The 26,717-nt window shown below is 34.4% G+C and overlaps 3 protein-coding genes across 3 annotated transcripts; 2 read left to right on the top strand and 1 right to left on the bottom strand.

Annotated features, from left to right (window-relative positions):
- Nucleotides 1–1,650: 1,650 nt before the first annotated feature.
- Nucleotides 1,651–11,104, bottom strand: LOC119511388 (olfactory receptor 5AL1-like). Its single transcript, XM_037805790.1, is given in 3 exon segments — nucleotides 1,651–1,957; nucleotides 1,959–2,651; nucleotides 11,088–11,104. Coding segments are annotated over 3 exon segments (1,017 nt in total).
- A 5,766-nt stretch (nucleotides 11,105–16,870) lies between these two features.
- Nucleotides 16,871–17,830, top strand: LOC119511772 (olfactory receptor 8U9-like). The gene has a single exon (XM_037806306.1). The coding sequence runs from the start codon at nucleotides 16,871–16,873 to the stop codon at nucleotides 17,828–17,830; it is 960 nt and encodes a 319-aa protein (XP_037662234.1).
- Nucleotides 17,831–21,470: 3,640 nt separating this feature from the next.
- LOC119511670 (olfactory receptor 5AL1-like) lies at nucleotides 21,471–22,430 on the top strand. Its single transcript, XM_037806178.1, has one exon. It carries the CDS (start codon nucleotides 21,480–21,482, stop codon nucleotides 22,428–22,430), a length of 951 nt encoding a protein of 316 aa, XP_037662106.1. The 5' UTR covers nucleotides 21,471–21,479.
- The last annotated feature ends 4,287 nt before the right edge of the window (nucleotides 22,431–26,717 follow it).

The following is a 26,717-nucleotide window of genomic DNA, read 5'->3' as shown; positions in this document are numbered from 1 at the left end:
GCCTATGTGTATATTCTGTGCCAGACTCAGGCTTATATAACTTTCTAATGGTTCTGAACTTGTGAAAACTTTTAATTTATACCTGGTTTTTGAGTTATTTTTTGTGAATCACTATTAAGAACTTCTTAACATTGTACAAACTGTTCATGGAAGTATAGGAAATTCATTTAAAATTGGGCTTCAAAGTTGGAAAAACCTGAATTTAATCTTGGTTCTTTCATTTATTAGATATGTGTATATATATATAAATTACATAAACTGTTTTTTAATCTTTTCTTTACAGAATGGAGAATTATATCCATCTCAGTTGAGATTATGAAAATTAACAGAAGCAGCACAGTTAAAATTCTCTTCCAGCACCTGACACAAAAGCATTCAATAGCTTTATCTCTATTTTGAAAAATTTGGAACTGAAAAACAGTCATAATTTATTAAGCTAATCTTTACTACCTGTTTCAAGAATGATGCTTTGTTTTCAAGAAAAAGATGCATATTTTAAATAATATTGTGTAGCAGGTGTAGAGATGCCTAAAACAATTCAGTTTAATTTATGTTCGTTGACATGGAGAAATAAATTTAAAACCATTAAATTGTTTTAAAAGTTCACAGGAAATTACTCCTTGGTTTTTAATTTTCAATTTGTTGGTTTTAAAATTAAGCATATTTTCAAATAGTTGGCAACTACATCCTAAAGGGCAATTACCCCATTACCTAAGGTGAAATCCAATGAATCATTGATATAATAATATTGCAAATCATGAAATATAATAGCAGTTTATGAAGCCCTAGCTATGTGCCAGAAACTGTACACAACTTGTTATATGTATCATGTCATTTGATCCTCACAACCTAAGAGAAAGAAGCTACCATTTCATTTAGTAGATGCGTAAATAGAGGTGCATAAATGTGAAGTAAGTTACCCATGCTGAAAGCTATTAACTGGAAAAGCTAAAATTTTTAGCCAACCTGTTTTAATGAAGGGTGCATTTCCTCATCACGCACTTACAAACATAGAAAAGGCAGCAAATTACAATGGCATGAAGCTGCCCCAGTGATCTAAACTGATACAGAATCAGTGTCACTAAATGCTTGATATTAAAGTAACTCTGTTCCTGCTATCCTTCCCAGATGAAATTATCCATAGTGTCCAAACCCAAAATTCCTGTATTAAAATTTGGCATGTTTCCCATAATTTTATGTGGTTATCAATTTCAATACAATCCAAAATTTCTCAGTAGCACAGATCATTCAGATGAAGCCACTATTTCCCAATATGTGATTTTTTTTTTGGAGGTGGGTGAGTGAGGGGTTGGAGGAGATGGAGGGTGTCATGGCCAAAGAGGATTAAGATATCTTTCTTTCTCCCTCCCTCTCTCTCTCTCTCTCTCTCTCCCCCTTCCCTCTCCCTCCTTCCCTCTCTCTCTCTCTCTCTCCTTTCAGTTCAACAACTGAAGTAAAATTTACAATATGCCTTTCACATGGAAATATTTAAGAATGAAACTGTGGTTTATTCTCCATGAAACTAAGGAGATATACATCAGAAAAATGAGTTTGAGGACTTGAACTAAGGGAATTGGCTCTGTTCATTAGCAGCATTATGACATTAGAAAAGACACAACTCAAAGTGGCTAATCCCTGTCCAGTTATTCTTCAGTTTGATAGCAAATACAACTTTTCTATAAATCCCCTCATTGCAATTTTTACCTCTTGGTTTCTCATGCTATAGATCAATGGGTTTAGCATGGGAATCACCATCACATAAAACACTGAAGCAAATTTATTGGTGTTTAGAGAATGGCTTGACTTGGGCTGTAGGTACATTAAACTGATTGTCCCATAAAACATTGTGATGGAAGTCAGGTGGGAAGCACACGCAGAAAAGGCTTTCCGTTTTCCTTCAGCAGAGTGAATATTTAGAATGGCCAAAAGAATGAAGACATAAGAAATTAGCACAATGAAGAGAGCAGAGGGTATTGAACCCAGCTGTGATAAGTAGCATCAGCTCTTTGATGTGAGTGTCAGAGCAGGCCAGTGCAATCAAAGGAACATCATCACAGTAGAAGTGGTTCACCATACTGGAGTCACAAAAAGACAAGCAGAAGGTCACCATCATCTGAACAAGACCCACAGTGAATCCATAAATGTATCTGCTAACAATCATTCGAGTACAGAGTCTCCTAGGCATGAGAATGACATAGAGTAAAGGGTTGCAGATGGCAACATACCAATCATATGCCATAATTGAAAGCAGGGACATTTCACAAACTGCAAGTGAGATAAAGCAGCACAAAATGGCACAGGAATAAAATGTTATCCTTTTAACTTCATGCATAAAGTTTGCCAAGGTGTTTGGGGTGACAGATGAAGTAAAAGAAAAATCAACAAAAGCCAGATGGCTGAGGAACAAATACATGGGTGTGTGAAGTTGAGGACTAATTTGGATTAGTACAATCAAACCAACATTGCCCATGACATTAGCTAAATAGATCACCAGGAGGACACCAAAGAGAATGGCTTGAAGCTCTGGATTATCTGTGATTCCCAAGAGGATAAACTCAGACACTGCTGAATGATTGCCTTTGGCATGTAATACATGTACAATTCTTCCACAGTGAATCCTTCTAGAACATACATTATGAGTACTCTTGACTCTGTAGGCAATTTTCAAATAGATGTTAGGATATGGTTCTTACTCAAAGTAATGTTATACTGAACACATTCAAAGGAGAATTCTGATGGTTCTGTCTGTTATTCTCAAGTTAGTTTCTTCTTTCAGAATGAAGATGTTTGTTCTAGGTAGAAATTACAAAGCATGAAATTTTAAGGGGATTTTTTAAAGTAGAAAGAAGATATTTTATTTAAAAATGTACACAACTGAAAAATATGTCACATTTTAATAAGAGAAATTAAAGTTTCAGAATCATTTGAAACAGGTAACAATTTTTTTTTAATTATTGGTATTTGGAGTACCTTATATAAGATTATAATAATCCATCTGAAAATTCTTATTTAAAACAAATAATAAAATAAAAAATTGATCCAGAAGGTGAATTTTTTGTTTGCTTATGAAATTTCCAGAAGGTGAATATTTGTTTATGAAAGATAAGAAATAACATTTTGAATACTGATTTTCTCTAGACTATAAATTAATCACTATGTGAATTTTGATTTTATTCTTTGACTTTTCTGGAATTCCTGGTTTGTCTTTAACTGTTGTGTGGTATTTGTGAATTAAAGTAGAAGAAAAACTTCAGAAGTGTGAATAGCCTACTGTTCCACTTTGCTAAACCTGCCTTTATGCAAAATACCAGAAATGGATTGGCTTTTATAAAGGGAATTTATTAGGTTACAAATTCACAATTCTAAGCCCATAAAAGTGTCCAAATTAAGGCATCAACAAGAAGATACTTTAACTGAAGAAAGGCCAATGGTGTCCGGAACACCTCAGATCAGAAGGCAAGTGGCTGGAATTTGCCAGTCCTTTGTTCCTGGATTCTGGTTTCAAAACTGTATTCTACAAAATGTCTCTGGGCTTCTGTCTCTCTTAGCTTCTCTCTCTCAGCTCCTGTGCATTCTTGCTCATTCTCCAAGAGCATCTCTCTCTAAGCATCTGTGGGTCCTCTCTTAGCTACTCTGGGGCAAACTCAGGTCTTCATCTCTTAGCTTGGCATCTCCAAACATCTTTCCATCTGCATCTCTTAGCATCTGACATCTGTGTTAGCCTGGAGCTCTCTTAAGTACTCCAGTAAACTAATTAAGACCAGCCTTGTATGGGTGAGGTCACATCTTCATGGAAATAATCTAATTGAAAGGTCTCAGTTGAGTGGGTCACAATTCTATGGAAACAACTTAATCAAAAGTTATCACCCATAATAAGTCTGCCCCCCACAAGACTTCATTAAAGCACACAGACTTTCCTGGGGTACATGACAGTTTCAAACTGGCACATCTACTTTATTTGAAATATGCATAACAGGATTGACAATAACAGCAAAGCAAATGATTCAGAAAACACATTTACCAAGTGCCTTCAAAGATCCAAATACAAAGCAAGGGAAGGAAAAAGCTCTACAATGAATTTGTAAAATGTAAACTTGTTTCTGGCTAATTAAAAGGAGATACCTTTTAATGATATTTACTTCAGCAGAAAAGATGTAAATTTGATTTTCATTTTTCACTATTTAATCTCAGATTATCTTTACAGCAGCCATATAGACTGGCAGTACAGTTATCATCCTCACTATCAGTGAAACAGGGTCTGAAAGTTTAGGTCTTCTAAATTTTTCATGACAAGCATGTGGTAGAGAAGGAATAACTCATTAACTGGTCCATCCTTGACTCCCTAACTTCAAGTTATAGTTTATGCAAATAATCTTCCAGAGAGGGAAAGATATCTCTATCAACCAGAGGTCAAAACAACTGTGGAAAGGCAAGCTGAGTTAGTTCACATCATGTGCTTTCATGATTACTTATATCATGCTATATGCTAAATGAGATTTAGCTCTTAATAGTATTAATATTATTTAAAATGAAGTTTACTCTTCAGAAACATGTGTGTAATCCCATCATAGTGAAGAATGTGGATGGTTATTCTGTTTGTAATATTTTGAAATGCATTTTCTCTTTGCTTCACCAATTGTGACTAAAAATCATTGTCCTGTGTAGCCCTTTTTCTCTCTAGCACTTACATATCTATGCTGTATCGAAACCTATGTAGCACTTGCTCTCTTATTGCCAAATTCTCCAACATCTTCAATCCCTTAATTCTCTCGTCTTAAACTGAAACCTGGATTTCCCTTGAAACCTGCTTCTCTCCAGTCCACATCTCTGCAGACTGGTCAATATGCAACTCTCCACATATTTCAAAATTGAGAAGCAACATAAGTCATCATTAATGTTGTAGGCATTGTTTCAAATTTATTAGTACATCTCTCATTTGTACAAACTGTTCTAATGATTTGAGATTTATATCCATCTTTATTGTTGTCAATCATAGCTCTCCAGTCATTCCCTTTAATTCACTGTAGACTTTGCCACCGAAATCATTCTATCTTTCTTCCACAATATTGTCATCCATGCCCAGGAAGGCCACACATTTAATAATATAGATTCTCAGATCATGCTACCTTGCTATCAGTGACCCCACCTCCAATCCATTTGAGTTTCCCACACCCATGACTCCATCTTGGAACTTGTCTCATCTGAATTTGATCAAATGCTAAGTATCCAAATTTAAAACATTATTTTATGACCTCACCATCTGCTTCTCCCTTTTATAACTTGGTTGTGACATTAAAACTTTTAGTTTATTCATTCATATCACTATTTCTCATGCCCCACTAATTATCCCTTATCAATCATAAAACTTTCTTTAATCAGTTGTTTCCCTACACAACTTAGACTCCATGATTTATTAATACAATTACACTTGCCAACCTCCTAAACTTTCTTGCCTTATTTCCCTCCAGACACACCAACATTTGGGTTTTTGGGGGAATGTGCTTCTCTTTGCAATTCACTTGGACTACCAAGAACACTATCCAGGAAAAAGTGAGCAATTATGAGATTATCATATTCAAAATCAAATAGTAATTTATATTTGCCTTTTTTCTGAATCAACTTTCTGTCTCCCAGTCTGTGTTGCTATTTCAAAACACTGGACTTCTTTCATCTTTTTCTGTAGCAGTTGGCATTTTAGTAGATGTCAACAATTCCAACTTCAGAGGGGAATTTAAAGTAATAAAATGGAAAACTTTTAAACTTCTTGTCACCAGCTGCAAAAACCTACGTGATTCCAAATCTATTCTTTACAATATTTTGGCAGATGGTGTTCTCTTTCTAATAATTAAACTTATATTTTAGTCTCAATGTTCTTTTGTTTTACGTAACATTCTCCCTCTTTTTTCCATCTTTCCCATCAATCTAAAAACAAGATATATGCAAAAAGCTTCACCAGTAATCTCTGATTTCTTTTTCTCTACCTTCACCTTTGTTACCCTTTATCTTCTCTTCACCCCTTCAAGATAAAAACATGCTAGAAGGGTTGCCAACACTGGCTTCCTCCTTCACATTTATATCTGTGTATTGTATGCTGATGACTTTTCTCAGGATTGCACTGCATTTACTTTCACCAATTTCACCAACACCCTTCTTATCCCCGAATTCAATAAAGTCTATTTAGTTGACTTCTCTCCAGCAATGGACACCATTTGAATCACATTTCATCTAGAAAATTATTATTTTCTGGTTTCAAAGTCACCAGAATCTATGTTTTCCCATATTTATGTCTACTTTTGTTCTCCCTTGGTAGATCTGCTTCCTTTGTGTTTTAAATAAGGCTATTATTTTAGAATTCCACATAAGTCAGCTCATGTCCTTATTGCACACTCTTTTTCAGAGTTTTTATCTAATGCTATGAGGACAATTGCTGTTTACATGCCAGTGATGCAAAAATCTAATTCTCTAGGCCAGTTTTACTCTGAGCTCTGGATACAGGTTCCCAACAGCTTGCCAGATAATTAGATATTTCAGAGGTACCGATATTGATCATGTTTAAAAGAGAATTCAGCAAATCAAAATTCACTCCACTCCATGAATAAGCCTTGGTGCATATATTTCCTAAATCACTGAATGCTGTCATTTTCCAACCAGTCATCAAGGTCAGAAACCAAGAAAACATATTTCATATCTCCTTCCCCCTTCCACAAATAATGAATTATTTCCTGAAGACTACTAATAATTTAATCTTATTTTCCCAAATACATCTATTTCCACAATTCTTTATATTCTTTTATTTATTCAGGTCTTTACCACAACTTTTCTGGATTACTGACCTATACCTTTTATTGTAGCCTCCAGTCTTGCACAGTCTCATGCTTATGCCAGCTTGAGTACACTTTCTTACATCAAAATCTTACCTTGTTTTTTTCTGCATTGACCTTAAGGTCCAAATTCTTTAATGTGACTAATTCAACCCTTGATAAGCAAGCTCCTGTTTTGCATATGAGTGTCATCTCTTGTCACTCCCTCATGCAATATCCATGCTCTCACCATGGGAACTGTTTCATAGCTTCAGTTTCTCATTTATGGCAATGGATTTTGTACATAGCTTGGTTGGAATACTCTTCCCTTTATCTTCACCTCTCCAGTTGGCTACTTGCTTTCTACTTATATTTCAACATCAGGTGAAATTTACCTTCCTTCTAGAAGCTTCTCACTACTGATCAAGTGTTACACCCAATAATTCATTGGTCTGTTTATTTGTTTGTAACTTAATCTAAATTTTAAATTCTTAATAAGCAAAGATAGTTCTATATTTCCCCCAGTTTTATTCCTAGTACCTAGCAGGATGTGGCAAATGTACTGGTAGTATAATTTAATGAATGAACCTGAAGTTTGTGTTGCTCCAAACTCTTTTTACTGCTTTGATTACCTTGAATCTTTTCCCATTCTATGTTATCTCTGAGTAATCCACAGCAAAACCAAATAAAGTCCAATGAATCTCAAGGCAAACTTTTTGAGTGGGAACAATAGTTAACATTGTATGTAAGTATTAGTATATTTTGTATGATGTGTTGGTCCCTCTGGAAACTTTATCTACTATTACATCATTTTAAACAATTTCTGAGAAAAAAATTAATGATATCTCACAAGCATGAGCTATCTTTTGGGACTCAAGATGCTTAACAGGCAAGAAACAAACACTTCAAATGACAGAACATAATGCAAAGTCCAAGTATAACAAGAAATTAATCATTAATGGCCCAGGCCATTTTAACTGCTGAGAGAAAAACTTAGAGAATGCTTAATTATATTTGATTTATATTTTATACTTTAATATGCATTTTAATGAATTTATAAATTTCAGTACAGGCATAGTATTCATTCTATCAAAGTGAATTAATTTGATGTTGGATTTTCAAGACTACCATGTAATGAATTGTATTTTGGATTACACCAAAATCTCAAATCTAGGCATGAAACTCAATAATCTGTTGAACTCTTAAATAGGCTTGTGTAATAAGGCAGACATAAACTTGACTTATTAAATATAACCCCATCAACTGTGACCCTGAAAGACAGTGACTAATTCTTTCCAATAAGTAAAACATTGAGCATGATTTTTGACATATACAGCAAAATATGTCTGGAAGTATAAGTAAATCAAATTCTGGGAAGAAGAGAATACCTTGACCTAGAAAGAAAATGTCTGGAATGTGGAAGATGTTCCTCTAGGGAAGAAGTATGTGACAACCATAACTGAAGAACTGAATGTGATACCAGCACAGATCAAAATCCATAGTCATTTGGAATGAGATATGGATGGATTATCATGGACATAACATGTGCCATGTGAACTTGGGAACCCACTACTTTATAAGTCAAGCCCTTGATCTTGAGACTTGCTCTTGTGAAACTTATGGCTGTAAAGGGGAGGCTAAGCCCACCTATAATTATGCCTATGCATCACCATCAGAGAATCTCTGTTGTGCCTCAAATGTGGACTTCCTCTCTCTAAGCCTAACCCTGCAAATAAATTCATCAACCTCCCCACAACATGGGACAGAATCCCCCAGATGAATCAGTCTCCCTGGCAATATGGAATACAGATTCTGGAAATGAGCCTGATCCTGGCAACAAGGGGTTGAGAATGCCTTTTTGATCAAAAGGGAGAAAAGAAAGGCAACAAAATAAGGTTTCAGTGGCTAAGAGAATTTATATAGAGTCCACATGCTGTCATGGAGGTTACTCCTATGCAGACTTCAGCTAGATGTGTCAAATGGCCACTGAATGATAAGCCCAATTCAACAGTAGTCCCACAAACCCTAAAGAATAACAAGATCCCTGAGATTCTATGAAAGTTTCACTTACTAAGTTTATTCTTCAGAAAATTAAATCCTCCAGATAACTCTTATGCCAACTATGTCCCAAAACCCAGAGGCAATAGCCTCTTTAAAAACATCAGCCAGATGTGTCCTCTTTTCTCATAATGTTGACACTCCTTTTCAACCTGAACAAGTTAGAGTAGTCACTGCCTAGATATCCCTGAAGAACAGGAAAGTGAATAAATTAGAGGAAGAGGTAACAACAGACAAGAGGAAATTTAACAAAGGATTATAAATACTGAATCTATATAACTTTCTTCTTCTTAGTTGCTAGGGTGTTAGAATAAGTAGAAGAAAGAATTGGAATGGTGGAACTGGAACTATAACCCATAGCATCCTTTGAAATTTGTTCTACAGCTACCTATTAAATGATAATTTGAAAGTTTTCACCTTTTTGTATATCTATTATATCTCACAATAAGGAAATAACTGAAACTATGGTACTGTAACTCATCATATTTTTAGAAATATCCTATATAACTGCTTGTTAAATGATACTTTGAAAGATATTAACTTTTTGCATGTATGTTATATTTCATAATAAGGAAATAAATGAAATCACAGAACTGTAACATAATTTAAAGTTGCTTTCAAACTAGTTATTAAATTGCACTTGTAAAGTTATAACTTCTATGTATATATATTATATTCTACAATAAAAAATATGATAAGAAAAAACATCTGCTATCAAAAAAAATTAATGAATGAATTTTGTTGATGTGAATTGAACTCTCCATAGAGGGAGGTTAGAAATTAAACATGAAAACCCTGCCCTTTCTCCCTAGTAACGCCTCCCTATATAAGGTCATTGTTAAATTTATTTGATCATGGGCATCCACAGAAGAGAGGAATAGAGCTCCTCTTTAGTGAAGGGATCAATGAGCTTCCTGGGGACCAGGAAGAGAAAACTAGAGCAAATGCTGAGGATGGGCTTCCTGGAGGGAAACCCAATCAGGGATTTGTGAACCTGGATCCTTGGTTCAGGTCACTGATCTGTATTCCCACAGTATAATACCACAAATAATCCAATGTCTCTGGTTTAGACCTTGGGCTAAGAGTAAAATACATTAAATTTTATGATGTTATGTTTCACTTTTTTTTTGGAATTTAAGAGGGAGGAGACATTTATTTTAGTCTTTGTGACATCCCATAAGTTCCTAATTCTATGAAGCTGTGTTGTGAAATTCTTAAAACAAAACAAAAGAAAAAAAAAGAAAGAAAGAAATTTCCAAGCATTTGGGCATAATTACAGAGGCCTAACAGAATTTGGCAAAATCCAAGTGGCTAAGAAAGAAGTACATTGGCATGTTGGGTCTTGTGTCTATCCTAATGACTAGAATCAAACTCTGGTTGCCCACTACTGTGCAAAGATAGATGGACAAGAAAACCACAAAGAGGGGCATCTTCAACTCCTGATGATCTGTGAGGCCTGCAAGAATAAACTCTGTAGCCAGTGTGCAATTTATCTGAGCATGTGTCTTTCCATGACGTCCTGGTAAGGAAGAAGAGAGGAGAAATAAGCCCAGCTTACCATTTCTATAAGTCATGATATCTAATAGAATTGTTGCTAGTTTAGGGATTGCTAACAAACTTGGAGCTAGGGATGGGAAAGAATACAGACAGAGGTATTTATGGGAAAAGAGTACCCTATCTTCAAAGATCTATTATATAAAATTTGTGAAATTATCCATATTGCCTTAGTTTCTTTTCAAAACTGTTGTATATTAAATTATTTAAAGCTACTACCTGACTTGTTAAAAATGTTTAAGCTATTTTTTTGATTGAAGAAATGTTAACATTAATCACAGAGAGCAAAAAAATCTGTGCTGCATGGCTCTGACAGATCTGTCGTTCTTCCAGTGCAGACATGAACTCCACATTGTCACAGCACTGAGAAAAGTGTGGTTATGTATATTTCTATTTTAATCATTTACAACAGAAAGGTCACTAGGGGTTGTCAATACTCTTCATAATTAAGTTAATAATGCAAATACTGACAACAGATGTCTTTATGGAAGGAAGAATGAGAAATATGCTTCAAGTATTTATCTCATTTTTTCTCACTAACACTTTTTGCAAATTTAATATCATTATTTCCATCTTACATATGAGATAGAGAGCCTGAAGCAGAAATACCTGAAACAAAGTCAGGCAGCTCTTGAGAACTATAGTGGGGTTTCATACCATCTGTTTTTGACTCACTTGTCCACACTCCTCATCATTACGCTCTCAAAATTCTCCATTTATTCTGTGGTTTGACACCTAAACTATTTCAAAGTTTTGCTTGATATAATGCTACACAAATATTTTCATCTCCAGAATTCTCACAGACCACTCTCTTGTGACAGCACAGGAAGAAATGTGAAATAAGTGAAACCCAATGTTACTAACCATAGAGACACCATCAAATTTTCTTTCAAGCAAGCTCTTCTGAGCTTCCAAATTAGAATCTGGAAAAAGGAAAAAAAATATGGAAACTCACAAACTCTAAACAAGAAGAAAATATAATGTTGAGTAATTTTCCAGTAGAGGATTGAAGAGAGCACTGTGTGCGTGCATGTGTGTGTGCACACGTGTGTGTGTGTGTGTGTGTGTGTATATATGTATGAAACTAAACATGAGTTCATTCAGGTATTTCCAACAATTCTATTCCAATACCACAGGGTTAGCTCTAGTATTCACTTCATGCTTCTCTGAAACTTTCCTCTTCTATGGTGAGAAATCTGGCTCTCACCATCCAAGAACTATTTATATGTTTAACGGCAGTATACATGTGCAGCAGATTCAGAATTGCTAACTCATAACCCTATGAGGAAAAAAAAATTACCAACTAGAGTACAAGGTTTCCTTTTGTCTACAAGTTCACAATTTCTAGTAAAAACAGCATCTTTCAAAGTTACTTAGGTCAGCTAATGCCTCCCATCCCCAGTGTGCTTTTGACACATATTTAGAATAGTTAGATTCATTCATCATAGTATGCATTCCATCCTGCTATCCCTGACAACCTGGTTGATTTTTTAATTGGTTTACATATTTTAAGCTTCACTTTGTTGAGTATAGTTCTATGGATTTTTGACAAATGCATCTAGTCAAGTATCTACCACCTAGTACCAAACAGAACACTTTCTTCACCCTAAAAGTTCCCCTACGTGTCCCCTTTCTAGTCAACCACTTTCTCCTCCCAGAACTTGGTTTGACTCTGATTCTGCTGAATTCTTTTACCTACAGACTGAGAAATAGAAAGATAATAATTGCCCTGGGAGAAGCCTTTGAAATCCTATAAAATAACTAATGTTTAAAGAGCATTGTAAAAACACTATCCTACAAATTATGGTTAACAACTTCTATTCATTACCATTTGAATTCAATCTAATCTGTTCAAATGCATGAATTTACATAGGAAGTTTTTGAAAATATAGTGTAAAGATCATAATGGAAGTTATCTCTGCTGAAGGGAAACAGGATCAGGAATTAGTGGTGAAGGAGATTTATTCCTCACTCTGCACCATTTTGTACTGCTTTTCTTTTTGCAACCTATATACAGCACAGAATTGTTAAATAAATTTCAATAAAATAAAATACAAAGGCAATGTAACAAGGGAAATCACTGCAGTTTTCTATGTATATGTGTCCACTTATTGGAGAGATTATAGAGAGAAGTAAAGAATTTAGTTCAGTAGAAGTTCTGACCAAATAAATTGTTCCCTTCTAATTCCTGTGTTATCCAAACATTTCTCTATAAACTGCACAGCAGAGTGAGGGGAAGTATGGGACATCCTGGAAAATGTTTCCCTTAAGCAATTAAACTGGAATAACAAAGTCTTTTGTTGATCCTTGGCCTTATCTGTTGTTCCTTTCTTATACAGCTCTAATAATTCACCTGTAAAAGTGACTGGACATCTATGTAAAGCACTGCAGCTTTGGTTTTTCCTGATTAATTAAAATGTCCTTTATCATTTAGGCTATATGTAATTGTTTGCACTGATATATTTTAGGGCAGATGTTTAAAAAAACAGAGTTGTAGAATCAATCATAATTTAGGGAATTCTTCATTTTTTAGTTTAGAGGTATTAATGGCTTAACCCTCAATTATATTAGGGTTGAGTAGATTGTCTAAGAAAACCACCAATCTTCCTAAATTTTTTTAAGAATGGTATATTAGTTTTTGAACTATTATCTCATATCAGACCCAAATCATGGTATTTTATGGTAAAAGGCAGTATGTATAGGGGATTTGGCCATCAGCAGCAGGTATGCTTGCTATTTTAAAGCAAAATGATGTCTTTATATACATACAAGAATTACTTACTACCTTAAACATACGGTCTATATGTAGGCATCAATTCTGATTAACGCTGACACAATATGCTCACATCAGGCTGCAACTTCAAAGTCTTTGCTGCTTTCCCCTGTTCACTGCATCTGATGTGCTAATGCATCACGTGTGAGGCAATGCCAGATCCTGGCTCTCCCTGCCCCATTACATTGCAGCTCTGAATTAAAGCTGGGGATTTATTTAATAGAAAACTATGTGGAAAAACTCATATTCAAAGCCCATGGATGGAACAGACAGGACAATCCTTGTTTCTCCATAAAATTATCCATAATAGATTGCTTATCAGTCATCAAAATCAGAGTTCTTGGGGTTGTAAGATTCTCCTTGCCTTGGACAACACGGCTTCTATAAAATGCCTTACATATATCTTAAAGGCCACTGGAATTCCTTAACTGGGTTTCTGTGCTCTCGTCTACTTGAAACCTCTGAAAGAGACATCTGAAGTGTCTTGTCCATTCTTAGTTCAATACTTACTGCTCCAAATTGCTAGGGAAACAGCAGACCACACACTCTATTTGGGTAGAGGAAAATAATCCTCATTTCCTTTTATGTCCTCCACATTGCTTTTTGCACTATTGGGGATTATTGCCAGTTTCTTCAGAGATGCATTATTCCCTAATAAAGATTGAAACCTCTTTTTCCTGCACAGCCTTGCTGTGGAACAAATATCAGGTAAGACAATATCCTGAAAGAGTGTTCTATAGTCCAGAACAAAAAGAAATTAAATAATAACTAACAGAGATAACCTGGATGAGTAAGCAAAGATGTCATGAGCCTTTTGAAGAGTAAACCAAAGAGAGGAGCATTATGTCATACAGAATTCAGGGATAGGTTTCTGTGGGAGTCAGCTTTGAGTTTTTTGAAAGATATATTGTAATTCTTATTTATCTCTTTCAAAAACAATTCAAATTCACTCACCAAGCAACACCAGCAAAAACAATATGAACAATTAAAACAATAGATAAATAATTGCATTTCAGTTCATTTCCATCTTGCCTTGGAATCCCCATGGAGCATGGGCTGTAGTTTTTCTGATGATCTTGTTTGCATCCTGCCCTTTAAGGTCCTTTGGGAAAGAGTCACTGACAAAACCCTGTACTTTGTTGCTGCCAATGTGACTCAGAGGAAAAATAGCACACTCCTCTCAGGTAGGTGAGAAGAGTTAATTCAAAACTGGGATCAAGATAATTTTAAAAATGAAGTAAACTAGAACAGAATAAAACAGAATAACACATCTTAGATGTCAGTTTCTGAAATAAGGGTAAATAGTGTTTTTCTTCTCATTTTATTTCAGTTTTGTGTGTATCATTTATTATGTAAAATATACTTCTTATTAGATTGAGATTCAAAAAACAAAGGTTTGAGTACTCTAAGATAGGATCTATTAGGAGGTTTGGAAAAATGAAGCACTTCATTGACTAGACTGTAATCTCTGTCAAAAATCTTTCACATTCTTACAAAAGCTGGTGATTTTACCCAGAGAAGAGGTGAGTTTGCTAGCATAAAGTTATCAATATATCCTTAAATATATATTATGCAAGTAAAGAATATTAACTGTGAACAAAGGTAATAAATATTGAACTATTATTAACAAAATTAAGTTTTGCTTTCTACTAACTTGATCCAGAAAAGACTATGTTAGGAAATGAATGAAAAATCCATGGTTCACATCCCTGAAATCAAAGAGAAGAAATAAGGAAAGATATGGTTGCATACATATGAGAAGATCTGTAAATGAGTTATGTATAAAGTATTTCCAGAACACAAAGATAAAAGAAGATAACACAGAATGGGACTTAGATATAGGGGAGGGTTTCAAAGGGAGGGTGGAAATTTTATATGCTTTAAAGGATAGTTTTCTCTTTAGCTGTCCATCCCCCAATAACTTGATAGAGGTGGACACAGGGAAACACATATATAAACACAGGGAAGCATGTAAGGGCAAATTGTAATTGAGAGATGGAAAACATTTATTCTCATTAGATTACTGCATGTTGAATGTGACAGAAAGGAAGAAAATTCATTGGAATTTGAATATAAAATATCCATAGACTAGATTGTATTTATGATTAAAAAATAAAAATGGTTAGTGCAGGTACTCAATGCAAGGAAAAAGTGATGCTTTCCTTCAGAGAAGTAATAAAGAAATGTCCTAAAGAGGGAGAGGTATCACTACTAGGAGGTAGTTGTAGTATGTAGTGTGGGTTTGTATTTCTCAAGCTGGTGGTAGTGAGAGGCAGCCTTGGGGTGGTGGTGGGGGGTGTTTAAGATGTCTTGTGAAAAATTACTATATAGTAAGTTCACTTTAGTACATCATAACCAGAATTTTTAAATGAAATCTGTTTTTTTTCTTTAAAGAAAATATGAGCACATCCACATATCCAGATGTTAGAGTATCATTCTGGATATATATATATATATATATATGTATATATGATTGTGTGTGTCTGTGTTTTATCTTATCTTACAACAACTATTTCTTTCAAAGGGTCATGGCCAGAAAAGTCTGAATGCTACTAATATGGAGAAGGGTATTGGTAAGAGCAGACCTATAAACCAATACTTAATTTTGTCTTTCTTTTTTACTTGTTACTCTTCTCTTAAAATGGACTTCAGTGTGTTCAGATGCAAATTAGAGCACAAAAGATTGAAAGTTTCCTAGGTCTATATTTTCTTCCTTGATTCTCTTGCTATCATTTGACATTAAAAATCCATCTTCATGTCAGAGTTCCAGGATGGACTATCACATGTTTACTTAGGATAAAAAATAAATTAGCATACTTTGAATGTAATTATTAACCACAAAGTATCCATTTCATAAACATTTTAAATTAAAGCAAATAAATTAAAAAATCTGTAGTCCTAAACCTTTTTGAGATGTAAGTCATTAGAAATTTGTGAAAAAAAAGTGAGGAAATATGATTTTTTTAATTTTATTTATGCAACATTTATTTCTAGTGCATAATTTTTCAGTGCATGTAAAGTAATTCATATATTTTTTTGCAAAATTGTTTTTTTTCCATTTTTCAAATATAAAGTGAAGACAGGAAAAAAGGAGAGAGTAAGAGGACAAAAGAGATACAAAAGCATTATTAACACAACTTTGGAGACTGTGCAGGAACTCTAGTGACCTATCTTTGGTAAATGATAAAGTTATAATGGAAAAACAGAGAATTCTCTGTCACCCTTGCAACAGTCTACACACACACACACAAAATGGCAAATTTGTCGGAGTGATGACACTGAAGATGTTTCATTTTCCTTTATGTAATCAATGTTAGCATTACTTCAATAAAATAATAGTATTATATTTTGAAAAATTAAGATTGACTTTTAAATAACATAATGTGCAGGATATTTGAACCAAGACTGCACCAATGTGGACTAAATCTTATCCTACAGCTTTTAACTCTGTATAAAGAGTAATATGGGGGAGTGGGAGACAGAAATACACCTTTTCCTCAAGTATCTCTTCTGCTCTCTTTCCCATCCACAGCATCCCTGTATAATAATAATCAGATAGTAGTCTTTTGTATTAACAATAAACACCCTTCTCACTGTATTGTGTTATTAAAAGATGACTTATAGAAATGGTAAGGTGGATTTAATACTCCTTTCATCTTCCTCATCCAGCATCTGAAAGACACACATGGCTCCATTTAATTGCACCCCAGTGACAGAGTTTATTCTTGTGGGCCTCACAGATTGTCAGGAGCTAAAGATGCCTCTCTTTGTGGTTTTCTTGTCCATCTATCTATTCACAGTAGTGGGTAACTTGGGTTTGATCCTGGTCATTAAAACAGATGCAAGACTCAGCACACCAATGTACTTCTTCCTTAGCCACCTAGCTTTTGTCGATTTCTGCTACTCTTCTGTCATTACACCCAAAGTGCTTGGGAATTTCCTGTACAAACAAAATCTCATCTCCTCCAATGTATGTGCTGTTCAATTATGCTGTTTTCTGGCATTCATGATAGCCGAGTGCTTGCTACTGGCTTCCATGGCCTATGATCGATACGTGGCCATTTGTAACCCCCTTCTCTATATGGTCATGATGTCTCCAGGAATCTGCATTCAGCTTGTAGTGGCACCCTATAGCTATAGCATCCTGGTTGCACTGTTTCATACCATCCTCACCTTCCACCTCTCTCATTGCCACTCCAATATCATCAGTCATTTCTACTGTGATGATATGCCCCTCCTCAGGCTAACTTGCTCAGACACTCACTCCAAACAGCTGTGGATCTTTGCTTGTGTTGGCATCACATTCATTTCCTACCTTCTGACTGTCTGTGACTCCTATATGTGCATTATATCTGCCATCCTGAAGATGTGCTCAGCTGAGGGCAGGTGCAAAGCTTTCTCCACATGCAGTTCTCACATGGTGGCAGTCACCATTTTCTACAGGACTCTGATCTTTATGTATTTACAACCAAGCTCAAATCATTCCCTTGACACAGACAAGATGGCTTCTGTCTTCTATACAGTGATCATCCCCATGTTAAACCCCTTGATCTACAGCTTCCAGAACAAGGAGGTAAAAGAAGCCCTGAAGAAAGTCTTCATCAACAGAAACCAGGATTCTGAGTTCATGAAATTCAGAAAATGACTTAATTAAAATGGACTTTTCTAAATAATCTGAATTTTTTCCCATTTAAAAACTAGTAGAATGCCTATTTTCATCAGTTAGAGATGAATGACTATCTGATCACTAGTTAATGAAAGTTTTTTCTAGAGACTTGCATTTCAGATGTATGTGTAATCATAAAACTTTGCATCTAGTTTCTCATTTCCTATAGGACAAATATATTAAAATTAACTAATTCTCTGATCCAAAATAAATTATACCAACCTCCTCATTTATCAAATGAATAATGTATAAACAATCATTCATTATGTGAATAGACAATTAGGAACAGGCAGAGCATGAACAAAAGTCTAGGCATCTCCCACCCACAATTCAGGATTCAAGACTCAAAGGCAGCACAGACAGTATGTTCCATGTGTAAAGCAAAAACATATAGTCTAAAGAGTTTTCCTGATTTGTAAATTTCTTGAAAAATATTATGACAGTATAAACCTATTTCATATAAATACATACAACAAATTTCCTTTATTAATGAGAATAATACATTTTAATCTGATTTCTGTCAGTGATTTAACATGACCTACTATTGACATGAAAGTCTGGTTTGGCCTCTAAAGACTAACTCTTTAAGTGAACAGTTTTTCTTTTGCCTATGAGACCTCATTATATTTTGTATTCCAAGAACATTTTTTGAAAAAAGAAATTCAGGGAAAGAATCCCAGAGGAATAATGAATTCCAAATAAATACACTCACAATAATTGAAACATCATAGGTCACTTACCTGTAGAAAGAATAGTATGCAGTTATGCTGGCAAAGTTTGGGTAAGTTCTCATTATTTACTAAGGTATAGCTTATAATACACTGAACCCAGGAGGCAATATACCCTAATGGCAAAAGCATATCTTTTACTAACACAAATATGGTTAGATCCCAAATGATTCTGTTTACTATGTGTGTGCTCTCACTGAATACCAGAGTATTCATCAATTAAATTATTATAACACCATTAGATTTAGAGTCTTTTTGAGGATTAAACTGCATTAGAAATGGTAATGGCCCATGCTAGGGGCCTTTCTACTATGAGCCCAAAGACTTGAGTTTCAACTCTACTAATCATTAGTCATATGAATGTGAGTAATGATTTATAAATGAGAATACCATATGTGATAATTGATAAATACATGAAATACACACACACACACACAGTTTTCAATTACACAGAAAGAGGTTTGAGTTTATGACCCATGCATGTCTTTTATATGTGTATATATTTGTAAAGAACTTGTAGGTTACAGAAAAATCATTCAGAGAATACAGAGTTCCCATATGCCTCCCCTATCATTAACAACTTCCATTAGTGTGGTAGTTTTTACAATTGATGTAAGAATATTATTACAATTATTTTTATTTATTATTAACTGCAGTCCATGGTTTACATGAAGGTTCACTGTGCTCTACCATCCTATGTTTTTTGTTTGTTCATTTTAAAAATTTTATTGTAATAACATACATGCAACCTAAAATTTATCCTGTTAAACACACTCAAATACACAGTTTAGTGCTCTTAATTACATTCACAATGCTGTGCTACCATCACCACCATCCATGACCAAAATGTTTCCCTCACCTCAAATAGAAACTTTGTGCAATTAAGCATTAACTCCATTGCTCTATCCCCACCCTATCCCCTTGAAACTATATTCTACCTTCTGACTCTGAATTTGCTTATTACGATTATTTCATATCAATGAGATCTTACAATTTTTTTTTTCTTTTGTGTCTGGCTTATTTCACTCAGTGTGATGTCTTCAAGGTTTACCGTGTTGTCTCATATATCAGAACTTCATTGTTTTTTAAGGTTGAATGATATTTTCCTCATTTATCTCCTTCCCTGTTCACCTAGGGACCAATTAAATGCTTAGTGGCAAATGACAAGAAAGATGGTATTAGTGACCAAGAGAGGAGACTACATTCAAATAAAAATATTTTTAAAAATCCTGCATTAGGTCATTTTATGGTCTCTTCATTTTAGTATACACTTCTGATGATTATACTATAAATTATGTGGAGTTATAGAGACACAGGGCTAGTCTGAACCACAGGTCTCAAAAATGGAAATTCCCTTCCTTTCCTCCTCTGTTTTTTAAACATTACCATTTGCTTAATCAAAAAACTTTAGACAATTCATTCCACCTATATGTGCCTTGGTTTCCTCTGTAGTATAAAGGTGAAAACATTAGTTGCTAAATGTACTATAACAAGGAACAAAAAACAGAAAAAACATTTTTTAACAGTAAAGGACTTTAAAATGTTAATTTTTAGGTTTCTTATCTATAATTTGAAAATGTTGGACATTTAGAAAACTATCCTTTCAGAGTAATATAAGAATTTTGAGGTTACATTTGAGGATTTGCTACCTAAGTATTAATATAGGAAAAATAATTGGCATTTCCACTTAAAATTTGCTGATAATTTTATAAATTATCTTCACCCTTTCTGAAAACAATTGTATTCAATTAGAAAAGTATCTCAAACTTGTTCACGAATGAGTGCACAGGTGGAACATGTCAAAAGGAAATACCTCAAATATGTGTAGTGGTGTTTTGAAAAGTATTTTTACTGAGAAATAGTTGGAAATGCTTCAAATGTCCATCTGGGCACCAAATAAGTACAAATCATAGGATTATCAATATTGAAAATTATGTCACAAATGTGCACAATATGGAATGGATTGTAAAATGAAATATAGATATGAAATTAAACTTAATGAGATAGTTTATAGCATAAACTGTAGTGAATGATTACAATAGGGAAGAAAGGGAAGGAAGGAAGGAAGGAAGGAAGGAAAGAAAAGGAAGGAAGGATCAACTACAATATAATGGCTTTTAATATTTTGGCAATGATATTTGAGTATATTTTTTCAGCAATAAATTAAACAATAATTAAAAAGTTATTATTTTGAATGGATTCTTGAAAAATATATTTTCATATTTAATTTAAGGTGCATTTTTATTATGCTATCATTTTCATCATATAACTGTAACTGAACACTTTATGATGACCTTAACAAATGTATTAATATTTTCTACTGAAATTATTGTTCAGGAACAATGTCACATACCATCAAAATATCACATTGTATGGGATTCCACTTTTAAAGTGCTACTTAAAAACAGGATGAATCAATATAATTAGTTGTAAATAATATTTTACCCCTTCTTTTCATTACACTGGCTAGCATGCTGAGAATAGTCAGAGTCATGATTGTCTTGATTCTGAGTTGTATTGAAATTTCTAGTTATTTCATCTTAATATATTAATCTGAGACATGTCTTCCCTTGAATTATCAAAGTATTTATCCTCCTACACTTATAATAGTGAGGTTTCATTCTCTATTTGATAGTTCATGCTTTAATTCAGGTATCTTTTGTCTTCTTTAACAATACCTCAGGGCACTGAGCATCTTGGATTTTCTTCCTGGAGCAAATACCTTCAGGCCCAAAGAAAGAGAATTGAAATCTAAGAATGGCCCATGAAATCTGTGAGAATTATCTTTCCAGTATGGCCTCCATATATAAGGGTTAGTCAACTTCTTAATTCAAGAAGCCAAGATCACCCAGAATAGATGTTCTGGGGATAATGGTTTAAGATACTTCTACACACTTTCCATGGCCAAAGGCAATAATTCAGAAGTGTCTGAATTCATCCTAATGGGACTCACAGATAGTATGGAACTTCAAGCCCTTCTTTTTGGAGTCTTTCTGGTGATCTACTTAATTAGTGTCATGGGTAATCTTGGGTTAATTATGCTAATTCAAATCACTCTTCAGCTTCACACACCTATGTATTTTTTCCTCAGTCATCTAGCTTTTGTTGATTTTTGCTATACCTCCTCTGTCACCCCAAACACAATGGTAAATTTCCTCCAGGAAATTAAAAGGATATCCATACCTGCCTGTGCCACACAGTTGTTTTGCTTTATCATGTTTGTGGTATGTGAAGTGTATATGCTCTCAATCATGGCCTATGATAGGTATGTGGCCATCACCAACCCTTTACTCTATGCCATTGTCATGAATAGAAGGGCTTGTATTCAAATGGTGGTTGGCACATATTTCTATGGATTTTCTGTGGGACTCTTACAAGCAATTCTTACCTTCCACTTGTCTTTCTGTGACTCGAATATAATTAATCACTTCTATTGTGATGATGTTCCTTTGGTTGCTCTGGCCTGTCATAAAACCCATTACAAAGATATCAAAGAACTGATACTGTTCACACTTGCTGGTTTCAATACTCTTTTCTCTCTTTTCATTGTCCTCATATCCTACATATTCATTCTAGTTGCCATTCTGAGGATTAATTCTGCTGAAGGCAGACAAAAGGCCTTTTCTACTTGTGCATCACATCTGACTTCCATCAGTATATTTTATGGGACAGTCATCTTTATGTATATGCAGCCCCAAACAGGCCATTCTCTGGATACTGACAAAATAGCTTCTGTTTTCTATGTTGTGGTAATTCCCATGCTAAATCCTTTAATTTACAGCCTGAGGAACCAGGAAGTGAAAAATGCTTTGAGGAAAATTATGGAAAAGATATGTTCTTCTATAAAATAAATTGCCTATGGTCTAAATGAAAGCCCTCTAAGTAGAGAAGCAACATTTACAAAAAAATCAAGTTTTCTTCATTAACACACTAGTAATAATAATTTTTTTCAAAATTTATATTATAAAAGTTAGCATTGACATAGAAGTTGCCTTAATTTTCTGCTTTTATATTTTATGATCATGAAATCATCATTCCTGATGATAGTGAAGGACATGAGTATAAAATGAAGTTGCAAACAGTAGGCAAATTTTTGTTTTGTAGACCATTCAAAATCATTTTTACAGGTATTTTGATCAGCATGCTTCACTTCATGAACCTTACATCAGTAAAAAGACATTCATCTTAAATTGCTAAAGAAGCTTTAAGTCAATAATGTTGTCTATAGAAAGTTGACAGACACCACTTTCCCAAACCCTTGTCAGCTGAACCTGAAAAGAAGTGTTGGTTCTAGCAGGGACACTGGCATTCATATTGGTGGAAAATTAAAAATAATTTAAAAAAAACAACCAAACTATTAACAAATGAGACAGACTTGCCTTTCAAATCAGAGTAAGTTTTGTAGATTATAAAATAATAGAAATCAATATTAGCTTGATGTTTTTGATAACAGAATGGTGGTCATTTAAGAGAATACCCTTGTTTTTAGCAAATATTTATATAAATTGGGTAAAGAGATAACATGTCTTCAACTTATTCTTGAACAGTTCAGGAAAAAATATAATCTGATACAATGTTAATATCTGGGGAATTGGGTGAAAATTACACAGGTATTCTTTGTCAAATATTGTCTTTTCTGTAAGTCTGATATTATATCAAAATAAAAAGTTAAAATAAGAAATAAGTTCTTCAGTATTTATTGTTTAATTTTAGGTTAACAGTTTAATTGATAAATATTTTTGCAAGATAGTTCTTGTTTTTGTGCCTCAATTCCAAATTCTTTGCAACTTTCAAATAGTAGATTTTTTTCAAGTACTGCTTAGCAGTCATATCTTTCTATAAGAATACAAATAAATAAAATACCCATTTGTCTCTAGTAAATCTTTGTTTAACAAAATTAGCCCTTTCTTTAGGAGAGCTTATTATTCAGTACGCAGTTTCACCTGTTACAAACTAAAACAATATACTGTACATTTTTAGAAAATGCAAAATCACAGCTGTCTAATTGTTCTTTAAATGGCTTGGACTTCTGTAAATAATTTTATAATCAGTCAAAAAGTTATAGGCAATGATAAGGACCACACTCCACTTTGTCTAGTTTATGGATGATGAGTAGAAAAATAGGGGAAGGAAACAAACAGACAAAGGTACCCAGTGTTCTTTTTTACTTCAATTGCTCTTTTTCACTTTAATTATTATTCTTGTTATTTTTGTGTGTGTGCTAATGAAGGTGTCAGGGATTGATTTAGGTGATGAATGTACAACTATGTAATGGTACTGTGAACAATCGAATGTATGATTTGTTTTGTATGACTGCGTGGTATGTGAATATATCTCAATAAAATGAAGATAAAAAAAAGTTATAGGCAATGGAGGGGCAGGGCAAGATGGTGAAATGGTGAGGGGTGGAATTTAGTCTCTCCTCTAGGGCAGCTGGTAAACACCCAGGAACTGTATGAATCAGTGCTTACAGGTTCTCTAGTGACCAGTCACACATCATACACAAATTTGGAACCAGAGGAAAAGCTGAGATCCCAGTGAACTTTGTAAGTTCCCCCTGACAAGGGGCCTTGTGCCCCTCTCCATCCAGACTTCATGGACTGTCTTGCAGCTGAATCCCTGAAAGGGAAAAATAATACCAATCTGCTGAGGGCAAGAAGGGGTACTCAACCCAGCCTTGACTACAGAATTAATTAATAAGTTAATTAACTAATTTTTGGAGCTGGGGGTGCTAAAGAGGGGCTGGGCTCTGAGAAGAGGGGGCACATAAAAGCTGTCATGTATTCCCTGGTTCCAAAAAACCTTTTTTCTATTTCTCTCCTACATTTTGTCCTTCTTCTTTCTCACTGACTCCTTATCTTTTTCCACATCAACAGCCCCCAGAAGAGATGGAATTGAAGCTGTTGGAGAGTAATTTCAGATAGTAGCCCAAAGTGCATCTTCAAATGCTCTATTCTGACACTAAGAGTTGGTATCCTAGACCATAAACTCAAAGCATGAGAAATGAAAAAAGAAAGAGATAAATGAGACTTCTTCAGTATCATAAACTTTTGCACATCAAAGGACTTTGTCAGGAAAATAAAAAGCCAGCCTATGCAATGGAAGACAGTATATGAAAATCATATATCTGATAAGGGTTTAATATCCAGAATATATAAAGAGATCATACAATTCAACAACCAAAATTCAAAAAACTAGTTATAAAATGATAAAAAAAAAACATGGCTAGACACATTTCTGAAGAGGAAATACAAAAGACTCAAAAAACATATGAAAAGATCCTCATCTTTACTGGTTATTTGGGAAATGCAAATCAAAACCACAATGATATATCATCTCTCACCTAGCAGAGTGATTATTATAAAAAAAAGAAAAGAGAACTACACGTGTTGGAGAAGATGAGGAGGAAGAGTTACATGTACAATTATTTCACTTTGGTGGGAATGTAGAATTCTGCAACTGCTCTGGAAGGCAGTATGGTGGTTCCTCAGGACATCAAGTATAGAATTGCCATATGATCCAGCAATCCCATTACTAGCTAAGTACTTGAAGAAACTGAAGGCTAGAACACAAATGGTCATTTGTAAACTGATGTTTATAGCAGCACTATTCATGATTATCAGAGATGGAAATAGCTCAAATATACATCAAAGGATGAGTGAATAAATAAACTGTGTATACACATATAAAGTCATGATGCATGCAACAACATAGATGGAACTTGAGGATGTTATGTTGAGTGGAATAAGTCAGAAACTAAAGGACAAATACTGTGTTGTCTCCCTAATATGAACTAACTATAATGAGCAAACTCTGAGAGTTCTAGTTAAGAACACAGATTATCAGGAAGTAGAAAGGGGGTAGAGATTGTGCATTTGATACTGAAGGAGTACCGAATGCTTAACAGGATGGATTGTAAAGACCCAGAAATGGAGAGCACAATAGTACATGATGGTAGCACAATATTGCAAGCATAATGAGCAAAGCTGGGTGTGAGTATGTTTGAAAGAGAAAGGCTAGGGACATTTATGATGCCAGAAGGAAAGATAGAGGATAAAACAGGGACTTTATACTTAGCAAAACCTACAGAGACAATTATGGTGATTAAACATAAAAATGTAAGAAAGTTTTTACTTGTGGGAGAACATGAGAATTTCAACATTGCAAAGTGTTGAAAATGGGATGGTATATGGGAAAAATACAATCAATCCAAACTAGGGGTTATAGTTGACAATAACACTGTAATATTCTTTCATTAAATGTAACAGAAGTGATACACCAAAGCTAAATGTCAAGAGAATGAAATATAAGGGAGGGCTATGGGATTTATGTGTTGTTTCTCTTTTTTATTTTATTTTATTTTTATATTTATTCTTTATTATTTTCTTTTTTTTTTTCTTTTTTTTCCTCTTCTTTTTTGTGGCAGAAATGAAAATGTTCTCATATATAATGTGGACATGAAAGCATAACTCTGTGATTATACCAGGAGCTACTGATTGTTCACTTAGGATGCATCACATGTTGTGTGAATAAACCTGTTTAAAAAATAAACAGAAAGATACAAATGTTGGACAATATGTGGAGAGAAAGATACACATATTCACTGTTGGTAGAGAAGTAGAATGATTCAGACTCTTTACAGAGTAGTGTGGTGGTTACACAGGAGGCTGAGTATGGGGTTCCCACTTCATCCTTCAACTCCATTACTTGGTATATATATAGAAGAACTGAAAGCAGGGACATGGATGAACATTAACACACTGTTGTTTATGGCAGCAGTATTCAAGATTTGCAATGGATGAAGATGGCAGAAGGGTAGATTGATGGGTGAATGGAAGGGGGAACTATGGTGTATGCATAAAATGGAATTATGAATGCCTGCAGGAAGCATGCACCTAGGTGAATGAACCTTGAGGGCATTATGTTGAGTGAGATAAGTAAAAAACAAAATGACAAATTTTGTAAATTCTCACTATTATAAACCAACTGTGATGAGCAAATGCTGGGAATTGAATACCAGGGCATAGATACCAGGGGATAGGACATGGACAGAGATTGGGCAATTGACAATGCAGGAGCATGGAGTGTTCAATGAGGCTTGTTATAAACATTTGTAGATTGTAACTCTTAGAGTGGAC

The sequence above is a fragment of the Choloepus didactylus genome, chromosome 16 (assembly GCF_015220235.1).
Source record: "Choloepus didactylus isolate mChoDid1 chromosome 16, mChoDid1.pri, whole genome shotgun sequence".
Lineage (NCBI taxonomy): Eukaryota > Metazoa > Chordata > Mammalia > Pilosa > Megalonychidae > Choloepus > Choloepus didactylus.
This window is presented reverse-complemented; position numbering and strand designations above follow the sequence as displayed.